The sequence below is a fragment of the Zingiber officinale genome, chromosome 2A (genome assembly GCF_018446385.1).
Source record: "Zingiber officinale cultivar Zhangliang chromosome 2A, Zo_v1.1, whole genome shotgun sequence".
In the NCBI taxonomy this organism is placed as follows: Eukaryota; Viridiplantae; Streptophyta; class Magnoliopsida; order Zingiberales; family Zingiberaceae; genus Zingiber; species Zingiber officinale.
The window spans coordinates 169466720-169479563 of record NC_055988.1 but is presented as its reverse complement, the minus strand read 5'-3'; the positions used below and the strand labels follow the sequence as shown (position 1 = coordinate 169479563).

Here is a 12844-nt window from a genome sequence, read left to right as displayed (position 1 = left end):
ATAGCGCGACCCGACTGCTAGCATATTCCCTGACATCTTGATTGTTTTCTGACATTCTCTGACAAGCGGTTACGATTTCTTGGCTTGTTTGTCCTGTAGTGCCTAAACGCTAGGTCTGCATCCTGATCTGCTTGGATCCACTAATATCCATGGCTTGTACGTTCCAACCTGCCTGACCGGTCTATTTCCTGCCCTGCATTTGTTCCCTGTAATCCATGGCTTGCATGTCCCGACCTGCACGCCAAGTCTGTTTCCCAATCTGTTTCTGTTTACCGTTATCCTTGGCTTGTATGTCCCGACCTGCACGACAGGTCTGTTTCCCGACCTGCTTCTGTTTACTGTTATCCTTGGCTTGTACGTCCCGACCTGCACGCCAGATCTGTTTCCCGACCTACTTCTGTTCACCGTTATTTTTGACTTGTATGTCCCGACCTGCACGCTAGGTCTATGTCCAGACCTATTTACTGTTTACTGTTATTCATGACTGGCACTTCCAGACCTATACGCCAGGTCTTGTATCCAGACCTGCTTCTATCCGTTGTTACCCATGACTGACACTTCCAGACCTGCACGCCAGGTCTGTGTACCGACCTGCCTCTGTTCACCGTTATCCTTGGCTTGTATGTCCCGACCTGCACGCTAGGTCTATGTCCAGACCTGTTTACTTATTACTGTTATTCATGACTGACACTTCCAGACCTGTACGCCAGGTCTGTATCCAGACCTACTTCTATTCGCTGTTACCCATGACTGGCACGTCCAGACCTGCACGCCAGGTCTGTGTACCGACCCGTCTCTGTATACCTGTTATCTTTGGTTTGTATGCTCTGACCTGCATGCCAGGTCTGTGTCCAGACCTGCTTTTATCCGCTGTTATCCATGGTTAGTCCTTCCCGACATGGCCGGGGGGCCCGGTCCTTGACAGCTATCAGGGCTGGTCCTTGTCCAGCTTATAATCTCATCCTTTGACCATCCCATCAGCTGAGACTTCGACCCTGTCCACGTAAGCCTGACTTCTGACTGGCCATGGAGGCTTGACTTTTGACCTTCTTGACCTCCACGTCAGCTTGATTTCGGACCGGACACGGAGGCTTGACTTCTGACTTTCCTGACCTCCATGTCGGCTTGACTTCTGACCCTCTTGTGGTCTTGACTCACAATCACATCATCTTACCGACCCCACGAACATGCGTCGTATCACCGTCCAAGATTAAATGAAATGAAGTTGAGAAGCATATTGTCGATCCCTTCAAGGGCGTAGCTAGTACTGGGCTGCACTGGGCTTCAGCCCAGTGCAACCCAGCAATTTTTAACACCCTAACTTTCTAATTCCTATTGTTTTTTTCACCGCCCAGTGCAGTGAACAACGAGCCCAGTGGTAACCTAGCGATTTTTTCGCTGCCCTCCTCCTCTAGCACGCCATTGCACAAATCGTCGCCATCTTCCGTCCTTCTTCAATCTTCAGCAGCCAGCACATCATCTCCTTCTTCAGCCGCCGGTTCACCTCGCTCAGCCTCTTGTAAATCTTCAGCCGCCGATTCTCCTCGCTCAGCCAACCTCTTCCTCTTGCAATACCTTTTCAAGCACTGCTAAGTGGTAATCTACTAATCTCCATCTACATCTTCTTCGTCCTTCGTCAAAGACTCAAAATCCAACCTCTCAATATCTCCAATGCTCTCCTGTTATAGAACTGAACAGCAATTTCCATTTATTTTTGTTTATGATTTGTGATTCTGTGAATTCTTTATTATAGAACAGCAATTTTCATTTCTTTTTTTTTTTTATGATTTGTGAATTCTTTGGTTCTGTCGTCTTCCTTGCTAATTGCTTCACCCTTATAGGAATTCCATGGCTCTTAGAATGTTTTGTGTGAGTTTAGTCTTGACGATCTGGGGATCGTCGTGTATGATGGATTTACCAGAATAACAATAGAAATTGTTCTTCATAGAATCATAGTCGCTTTAATTTGCCCTAATTTTTTTTAGGAAATTTTTTTCCAACCTAGGTTAAATTTCTAAAAAATTTAAACATTCTGTCAATCTAAATGTGATACTCATTATTATTTGTGATTGTTGTGGTTGAAAAAAAAGTGGAAAGTCATAAGTTTACTTCTAAATTCCTATATTTGTTCCCTTTTTAAGTCCTTTATTTTTATTTTTGATTTTAGGCATTTCAAGTTTTAGCATAGCACTGGATTTTACGGGTAGGCAGTGGACTTCTCTTTATCTTAAAGTGACAAATCACAGCTTCACAGGTAATTTTAGATTTGTAGTTGTGATTTTATTTGAAATTATTTAAAATTTTAAATTATCTGAAAATTATGATTCTAATACTAGGGAATGTTGTGATATTATAAATTGATTTATTATTGTGTTTGAGTTTATCATAAAATGAATAATATGATTGAGTTTGTTATAATTGATTGGTAGTTATTTTTTGTTCTTAAGTTATAAATAATTAATTTGTAGTTATTTTTTTTCCTTAGGTTATAAATGGAACACCAACAACCTTCAAATAAAAAGCTAAAAACATTACTATCATTTTTTGGGAAAAGAGATGATCAGTCTGAATCTGATAATCAATTGTAGTGTGATATACCTCTTAGACCAACAGTTGGATCCTCTACTTCCGATTTACAACCTCATTTTGTATCTAGGCCAATAGAACAAAGAGAAGAAGAATTTGATATTTCTTCTATTGAACGAGATCCAGGATTACGAAAATTGATTTGTGAATACTCTGTTAATGAGCGGGATGAGATTAGAAGAGCATATATCAAAGCAGGTCCTTATCAACCCAAACTTATTGAGTATCCAAGAACAAAAATTGGAAAGCAAAACCGTCGATTTCAATATGTTTGGTTCAAACAATTTCCTTGGCTAGAATATTCACCTTCAAAAGACAAAAGCATATTGTTTTCCATACTTTCTTTTTGAGAATACAAGTAATCCAATGGCTCGTTCTGCACTTGTTTCTGAAGGGTTTAACAGTTGGAAGAGAGTTAATGATGGAGAAAAATGTACATTTCTTATTCATGTTGGTTTATTGTCTTCATCACATAATAGATGTGTGAAATGTGTTCAGGATTTAATGAAACCAAAGCAAAATATTGACAAAGTATTGAATTCTCAATCTACGGAAGAAATTATAAAGAATAGGTTGCGCCTAAAGGCAACAATTGAAGGTTTATTATGGCTTGCAACTCAAGGATGTTCTTTTAGAGGTCATGATGAATCAGAGAGTTCCTTAAATCGTGGAAATTTTATTGAATTGTTGAAATTTCAAGCACATTTAAATGATGAAATTGCAAAAGTTGTGTTACATAATGCCCCGCAAAATGCTAAATACACTTCTCCGCAAATTCAAAAGGAAATATTGCATATTCTTGCTAATAAAGTGAGAACAATGATTCGAGATGAATTGGGAGATGCCAAGTTTTGTATTCTTGTTGATGAAGCTCAAGATGAATCTAAAAAAGAGCAAATGTCCCTTATTTTCAGATTTGTTAATAATTCTGGATTTTTTGTGGAACGTTTCTTTGAGATTGTGAGTGTTGAGGACACAACATCAGCAAACCTTAAGAAATCAATTTCTGACATCTTTGTTCAACACAATATTCAAATCCACAACATGAGAGGACAAGGGTATGATGGTGCAAGTAATATGCGTGGTGAATGGAATGGGCTTCAAGCATTATTTCTTAGAGACTGTCCATATGCCTACTATGTACATTGTTTTGCTCATCGTTTACAATTAACATTGGTTGCAGCTGCTAAGGATGTGCCTTATATTTGGCAATTCTTTTCTTATTTGACTTCCATTGTAAACTTTGTCACCTTGTCTCCTAAACGTCTTAGTGATTTACAATCTGCTCAACAAGAAGAGATTGCATATATGTTGGCTATTGGTGAGTGTGAATCTGGTACAGGAGCTAATCAAATTGGTACATTGCATAGACCTGGTGCTACTCGTTGGAGCTCTCATTATGATTCTGTTAGGAACTTGATAGACATGTATGCAGCAACTTATAAGATCCTTGGAAATCTCAGTGAAAATGGGCCAAATGGTACAATACGTGGGGAAGCTTGTGGTTTATGCAACATGATTATGAGTTTTGAATTTATATTTGTGTTGTTTTTGATGGAAAAGATCTTAGAAACCACTGACATTCTTTGTCGAGCTCTACAAAATAAATCACAAGACATTGTGAATGCTTTAAAATTTGTCTCAACCACAAAAGTCATCCTTCTAAAATTTAGAGAAGATGGTTGGGATGAATTTTTTGTGAAAGTAAAGGTTTTTTGTGAACGACATAATATTGAGATGCCTGATATGAGCTGTGGTTATAAAGTTAATCGTTATTGTCAACAACGGGATCATGTTACAGTTGAGCATCATTATCACTATGATATTTTTAATGCTGCAATAGATTTTCAAGTGATGGAACTAAATTGTAGATTCAGTGAGGCGACAATGGAACTTCTTGCTCTTTGTTCAGCTTTGGATCCTACTGATTCATTTAAAAAATTTAATATGGGCGATATTTGCAAGCTTGCATCAAAATTTTATCCGGCTGATTTTACTCAACAAGAAATTCATGCTTTGAGAGTTGAATTGGAACACTATCAACTTGACATAGTTTGTGATCATGAGTTTCAACAAATTTCTACTCTTTCTGCATTATATAGAGAAATGATTGTGACTAAAAAGGCTGAGAGTTATGTTATGATTCAGAGATTGATTCGACTTGTCTTGACTCTTCCTGTATCAACTGCAACTGCAACTGCAGAGAGAATCTTTTCATCCATGAAATTTCTCAAAACGACACGTCGCAATAAGATGGATGATGATTTACTTTCTGATTGCATGATTCTCTACATAGAACGACAATTGTCTGAGAAAGTAGACTTGGAATCAGTAATAGATGAGTTTTATACTCTAAAATCTCGTCGAGCACAACTTAAGTAGATGAAGTATTTTGTATGAAATTTGAACTATGTAAAAGGATATTGGGATATAAATTTTTTATGTTTGTTAAATGTTTAGTATACATGTATGTTTTATTATGGTCGTAATTTAGCCTAGGGCATTTGAAGACTCTAGCTACGCCATTGGATCCCTTCAAATGCAAGTTTAGATAGATCAATGAGAAGGCTTCCCAGAGATGGTCATCCAGCTCCAGGCTCTTCCTTTATGGGTCCTACAACTAGAGATGGCCTCTCATGAGACTTGTGCATGTGTGGTACACTTTCAAAGGCTTGGTTCTGGAGAATCATAAACCAGAGATTAATATCCAATGTGATAAAGGATGTATAATAATTTCTTTACAAATGTTAGAAAAACTGGGAGTGTTTGGGATAAACATCCTTATGTATCATATTCTAAGATGATAATGAGAAAAGATAAGAGAGAGCAGCTAAGATGGATGAGCAATAGATATTGCAAACAAGAGTTTTAAGTATCTTAAACCTATTATTTAATAATGAGATGCTGATGAATATATTAAAAAGACAAAAGAGTGAATGACAAAAATGGAGTTTGAAACCTGATGTGATTGGCGTGCCTCTTATAAAAAAAAGGCAGTCCGGTGCACGAAGCTCCCGCCATACGGGGTCCCGGGGAAGGATCCATTGTACGCAGCCTTACCCTGCTTTTTTGCAAGACACTATGTGAAAATCAACAATAGACTTCGGATATTATCCGAAGTAATAGGTAGATAATTACCGAATTAGACGCACGTGAAGTAAAAGGGTTAATTTATTACTTCACCACACAATTACTGAAGTCTATCACCGGTCTAAAATCGGTTCAAAATCGAACCGTTTTCGAAGTAAAAATGACTCTATTACTTCATCGAGATCAGAAAAAGTACTGAAGTAGTTAATGATATATTACTTCTTAGGTTACATTGATTGATGAAGTAAAATATGTATACAACTTCAACTTTTATATTCTAGTGCAGTAAATGTTTAATTTTACTTCTGGATAATTTAATTTGTTCAAAGTATTTTATATTGTATTACTTCATCGTAGTGTAGACGTAATAGAGCATATTTTACTATAACAAAAATTTTAATTTAGCAAAGAAATTTATACAAACAACTTCACAAATTTGATCGATGGCGAAGTAAATAATTTCTTTAACCACGTTACTATTTAAATTTGTCAAAATCTTTTGTGTTGTTTTACTCCACCATTTATTCATAGTATTGAAGTAATTGATAATATTTTACTACTATACAATTTTAATTGATAAAAATGTATATCATAATATTTTACTACATAATATTTTTCACCACCAAAATTGAACAAATATATCACAAATATCTATAAAATACAATCTAAAAGTATATTCATAAAAGGCATGCAACCAACTTCACCCAAAACATTTTATATCAACAAATCTCTAAATATAATCCAAAAGTATATTCACAAAAGACAAATTTCACTAACTTCGTCCAAAAGCTTTTGTATCCATAAATATCTAGTTACAATCCAAAATTTATATAATAGCTTACACTTAGACACCCACATAGAACCAGACGAATTCGCTTCATTTACTTCTGACTTCATCATACTGAAATTGATTGTAATATTATTTGTTTCTTGATCCTGCAAACTAAAGCATTAACAGAAGTTTAAGGGTTAATGCAAAATGACTCAAATCACTCAATATTACATAAAGAAGATATTTCATAAAGAAGAAATTCACCTTCCTCTCCCATTGTGAATCTTCATCTAAGACTATCTCTTTCATATACCGCATTACACAATATCCACATTCAAAATCACCATTTTATTTTAGATTACCCTAATAAAATTAAAAATTTAATGCAATTAGTCACAATCCAAATAATAAGAATTATTAATTAATGCCTAAATACATTTTGTAAAGGTAACTGCAAGGTAATTGCAAAGTAATGGTAAAAAAAATAATAGAACATACAAGATAACCATAATCATCATCATAAAACTTGAACATATGAGGTAAGCATACAAAAAAAAATACCATAGATGATGGGTACATATGAGGTAAACATACAAAAAAAATACCATAGATGATGGGTACATATGAGATAAACATACAAAAAAAATACCATAGATAATGGTAAAAGAATATGCATAACCATACGTCAGTTTGTAACAACATCTATTAGCAAAAATATCTAACATCAAGCATTATCACCCTTCTCTATAAGGATCGTCTTTAATAAAAATTAAGGTCAAATCTAAATTTACCCCATGTGAACAAAGCAAAGCATGTAAGTCACTATTGACACATTTAAATTTAAGCACCAATAACTAATAAAATTACACATCTTAACTCAGTGAATCAGATTCCAATACATATTGACACTATTAATTATTCTATGGTAGTAAAAGGTTCAGTCACGTTCATAGTTTAGTTTGATATGGGAAAAACAAATTCCAAATCATTTGAATGTGATAAATCTTGAGAATGCTGAACAAAGAGTCTTGTACTAGTGTAAAAACACATATAGCTTATTGAACTAAAGTTATGTGACTAATCTTATAATGAAAGTTTCAAATCCCTTGGGATCTAACATACTAGCTTTTGATGATGTATAAAACTATAAAGAAATAAAGATATTGTTACTGAGATATGAACAAACATGCATTATGCCATCATTGCTAAGCTTGGATGTCCAAAAACAAGTAAAACAGTATTTAAATAATTTAACTTTATAGTAGGATCTTTATGCTTGCTTTTAATAAATCTAGCCACCAGAAACATACAACCTACACTGGAATCATCTTACAAGAACGATATGGCTATTTATTATAAATTGGAACGCATGAATTTTGTATAGCAAATATCCGTCATAAATTGGAACGCATAAATTGGAACGCACTGATAATTGTGCAGCTTAATCCGTCATAACTATGTAATACTGGAAGTTGACATAAGTGCATTTGTACAATATATCCTCTGAGAATAACTATGGCACGTCACCTCCAGTTCGTCCAGTTTCTGCGAAGAAATAAGAGAGTATTCAGCAAATGAGACCAACTAGACATGGGAAGATGCACATTTTTGTGCGCTAAAAATTTTCATGTGTTCAACATTGTAAGCTAGTCAAATAAATAAACTTCTGCCAACATAATGAATACAGCAAATGAGTTAATTTGAAGCACTTAATTTAGCAAATGAGTTTCCCCAGTAAAGGAACAAAGTAACACCAATTCTCTAAATATAAGATTCTCATTGGCTATTCTGGAAGAATTTGTAGCCCCCGACCCCAGAAAAGGAAGCAAATAAGTAAGAAAACATGTTCAAAAAAATTACATAAATTAGATATCCAAACTGAGGTATAAAATAGATGACATGAAGAGCAAGTGGTAGTGATTTATCATAAGAACGACATAAGAAAATTGACTCATGGAGTTTGATAAATGAGATTTTCCTTGATAGCATAGCAAGAAATACATAGAGCAGACTTCAGAAAGCGCATATCATTATGGATTATTTTTTTGCTGTCTATAAGAACAGCATAATTGATTCTCGCGAGACAGTTATTAAAGTCTGTAATGGGCTATGAATGAATCAAGAATATCAATTCTGACAGAAGTGATATCCCTCTAAATCCTATAGCTATTCCATTTATCAATCCCAAAAATCACTTATTATGTCAAGATATTATCACATTCCTTTAGAGCACAATGTAATTAGTGTACCTGTGGATCCCTTTGTATATCTTATCATTGCCCCTCTTCTAGACTTATTTGCCCTTGAGAGCCTCCTCTGCCCTCTTCAGCACCCACTCGCTGATGGTGCAGGCATCCTTGGAGAACTCGGTCTTCATCTCGAGTGCAGCCATGGCGCAACTGTCATGCTTGACCTGAATCTCCATGGACGAATCGAACTGGAATAGGGAGACAACCTCGGAGCAAGAAGAAGAGAAGTCAGCGAACTTCTTCGTCTCTAGATCGGAAGACAAATATCATCAATGGAGACTTCCTCGTTGGAGTCAACTTTTTTTTTCTCTTGCGGATATTCTGTGTCTTTGGGCTTGCAGAAGAAATTGCAGAAATTACTCATGTTGCCTCTTCTTCCCGTGCCCAGGAAACCCCAAAGAGAATGACCTATCAAAGGTCGATTCTACCGGCGACACTACAGAGATGAAGAACCCTAATGGCACAACAAGTAAAGGAAAGAAGGGGGTGGGAGAGGGAACAAACCTAGAGTGTAGAGAGGCACGGAAGTGAAGTTCGCTGGGGAAAAATGAGAAGGTTGCCCGTTGGGGAAAATGCAAAGGCTTGAAACGGGGAAAAATTCCAAAGCTTGCGGTTGAGGCGGCTGTGAAGTGCTTTTGGCGAAAAACAAAAGGAGGACTTAGGGTTTTAGTAGAGAATGATGGAAAAATAATAAATCGGCTCAGCATGGGAAAATTTTTAACTTATTCAAAGTTATTACTTCATCACATAGACATATTAATTTTATTTAATAACTTATTCTTCATCAAATATATATTACGAAGTAAAATGTTAGATAAAATTAAAAGTGAGGTCCGTATTTTTTAACCTATGAAGTTTAAAATCATATTTACTATATCAAATTTATTAGCGAAGTTGATTATCATATATTACTTCGTAATTATTAATTACTGAAATAAACAATGACGAAGTCTATTGCATATTTTCACATAGTGAAGAGGCTATTTCCAGGTTTCGAACCCGTGACCTTTTGGTCACATGACAACAATTTTACCATTGCGCCAAGGCTCCCCTTTCCGATTCGAACCCGTGACCGTTGATCCATTGGCGTGCCTCTTATGCTATTGGAAAATCTTATACTATTAGAAAATTTTACATTCAATGTAACCAAAATTATGTTTTATAACCTTTTGGGAAATAGACGGTACCCGTCCATGCTGCAACAAGCATGAGATGTATCCTGCAAATATTGCACTGACAAACTATAATAACATCTGCACAAAAGAAACAGATATAATGAGATGTTAAATCAATACAATTTGGATTAAAGGAAAAAAGAAACCTCAGTTGAATTGAGTCATTCACAATTTCAGACAAACAACTATATTAAAGTTGACAAAAATAAACATTTTGGCCCGTGTAGCAAATTGCTTATCAAGGAAATGAGACACCAAAAGCATTTTGCTAAAATAAAAGATTGTTAACAAACATTCAACAATGTAGCATTATATGAAAGACAAATATTACAGTTTCTGTTATGAGAGAAGAACTAAACTATAGGTGACCTAGTCAACTTATGTTGCATAAATAAAGTTAACTATTTAATCTATGAGTTGTCGGAACAGTCAACTTCAACAGGAAATTCAACAAAAAATATCAAATTAGAAGTGACAAGAACGACTCAAGCTATAAGAACATGAAAAACACCAACTATGTGTCAATTCTTACTGACCTCCGATTAGTGGCAAGGAGTAAATTTAACACAAGGATGAAATGAGAAGAACATGATACAGATATTTTAATCATAGAAGGAATTATCTGTTTCTTTAATAACAGACTCCTAAATTTCTTAAAAGACCTACTGATCTATGTCATTTATCAAATAAAAAAAGATATTGACAATTGATAATGGTTTCTGTTATGATCCAGGGCTTCAGATGCACGGTGCAAAAAAAAAACGTTTTTTTTTTAAAAAAAAGACCTCATCCAAGAACGTGTGTCCTTGCGAATATTGCATAAATGAGAAAAGGCGCCAAGGAAATCTTGGACAGACACAAATAGGGCACGGTAGGAAATCCTCTAGAATCAAAAGATAAAAAGTGCACTAGAAACTTTCTCACCACTTACAGTTGTTTCAAGTTGAGTTTTCTTCAAAAAAAACATGACACTCTTTTTCATCAAAAACAAAAGTTGAGTTTTCTTCCATCAATCTCAGGAAATAGAAAACCAAACCATCAAATATGCATCATCACGCCCATTTATGGTTTCTGGTTTAATATAATTTCATTTTTCTCTAAAATATCATTTATCAATAAACCATAACATAAATAACCTTGCATTCTTAACAGTGAAGTTTAGATGAATACCTTCACCTTATTTTCAATTTCTTATGCCAGTTTACAAGAAACACTAAATTTATAATCTTTCTTTATAATACTGATAAATTTTATCAATGAAGCTACAAGTGTATGACAGTAATTCGGTAAGATAACAGAAAATACTGGACCAATGGTGCCATATTGTAAGGTTGTAATATGTTGTAGTTCCATGTTTGTTGTGTACAAAAAGAATTACAAAGAACATTACTGGGAAGCTTCAGGTAACCTGATGTTGAAACTGGAGTACACTGGTATTGACAGTCCTCTTGCTGAAGAGAAATTTGGCGAAGAGCAGCATTACCCCTGTCCACGACTAGAAGAGAACAAGTTCTTCCAACATATATCACGTCAAAGTAGTCATACCAGAAGAAACCATCACAAGTAAAAACAGGCTTTTTGACTCAATTGCAGAATTGTGGTCTTTAATTTTTCATTTCTTTGAATATAAAAATTGTACCTGATTCAGTTATCTTTCGAATAGCCATACTGGAGATATCAGCAACATACACATTCCCTTTGTCATCCATAGCCGCACCTTTTGGACGATAGAAACGAGCATCAGCAGGTTTACCATCTCTACATGTCCAGAGAATCCCTGAAATGACCCGGAAACCAATCTTGCTCTGCTATCTGCAACGCGATTTTTGTCAAAACCAGCTCGCAAAACTTTATAAATTGAAGATCTCCAAATAGACACAAAAAGCTATAAGGGAAAATGATAGCATATACCTGATACAACCTCCAATCTCTTATGGTAGATCGCAATAGAAAAACTAGGAAGTGAAGGGAACGGGGGAATTACACTGGGAGAGAGACGGAGTGATCCGAACTATATTGTTATTCGTGGCGTCGACTGCGAAGAGCTCCCCCTCGAGGGAGACCCGGATGGTGTGCGGAAGTACCCCTAGCTTGTCCCCCACAACAAGCGTCTCCACGAAGTACCCACTCTCGAAGTCGACAACGTCCCCATCTGAACACACGGCTTCATAAATTTGCTATTATTTGAATCAGAGAAATTCTAACAACTCATTGATAATGTTGGTTAGCGTATATTATTGTCCCCTCGGATGCATCTAGTGGTTAGCACATAAGGTGTTATTATCATGAAGTTTAGGGTTCGAATCAATACCTTCTTTATGTACTAGTTACTATTCCAAAGGTCAATAGCCACCATAGTTAGTGAATATTATTGTACTGAATTTTATAATAAATTTGTGATAAATTTTATCAAGTCTTAAATTTAAAAATTCATTGCTCTCAATTTATATTATTAAATTTATATTTGAGAGCATAAATAAAGATTTTCAGGAATACATTGATTTTGATTTAAAGTGATTCAGAATTCTCTAGATCTATTTCGAACAAGATTTATCAATCAATTTTAGACGAAATTAACTGATGAATCTAGAGAAAAAGAGGAATATTTCAAAAATATAGTGTGTGATTTGAGTATCATAAAAGTTAAGTACATGTAGGTAATATCGAAACTTATTTACACGATTTAATAAAATGTCCTATATAAATCGACCATTGTTATGAGTTTATCATCATGCTTATTGAAATACAAATCATATATTCTGCAATTGGTGAAATTTATCAGCACAACACCATTGAAAAACAGTAAATCAGGAAATCGAAATAAGTTAGGCCGGCTTTATTAAGAATAGACCCCTACTTCATTCTATAATATCATGTGATAATCAACTAATAGATCATATGATAACCAATTCAGCTATACCATTAGGCGAAACAAAAATCATACATGATTATAAAATCACGGTTAAAAGAAA

At 35.1% G+C, this 12844-nt stretch overlaps 1 protein-coding gene and 1 long non-coding RNA gene across 4 annotated transcripts; one reads left to right on the top strand and one right to left on the bottom strand.

Moving 5' to 3' along the window:
- Positions 1-2952: 2952 nt before the first annotated feature.
- LOC122044243 (zinc finger MYM-type protein 1-like) lies at positions 2953-4968 on the top strand. The gene has a single exon (XM_042604764.1). The coding sequence runs from the start codon at positions 2953-2955 to the stop codon at positions 4966-4968; it is 2016 nt and encodes a 671-aa protein (XP_042460698.1).
- Positions 4969-6375: 1407 nt separating this feature from the next.
- Positions 6376-9373, bottom strand: LOC122043200. Of its 3 annotated transcripts, none has more exons than XR_006129459.1 (5): positions 9202-9373; positions 8698-9133; positions 7875-7993; positions 6713-6811; positions 6376-6619 (listed from the first exon to the last, which is right to left on the bottom strand). It is a non-coding gene; the product is annotated as an uncharacterized LOC122043200 (long non-coding RNA). The 3 variants fall into 3 exon arrangements; XR_006129460.1 differs by having other exon boundaries at positions 8698-9121; XR_006129458.1 differs by having other exon boundaries at positions 8698-9369.
- Positions 9374-12844: the final 3471 nt, after the last annotated feature.

What these genes read in the sequence shown, in the direction of transcription:
- LOC122044243 (XM_042604764.1), top strand. Translation starts at nt 2,953, where the DNA reads ATGGCTCGTTCTGCACTTGTTTCTGAAGGGTTTAACAGTTGGAAGAGA.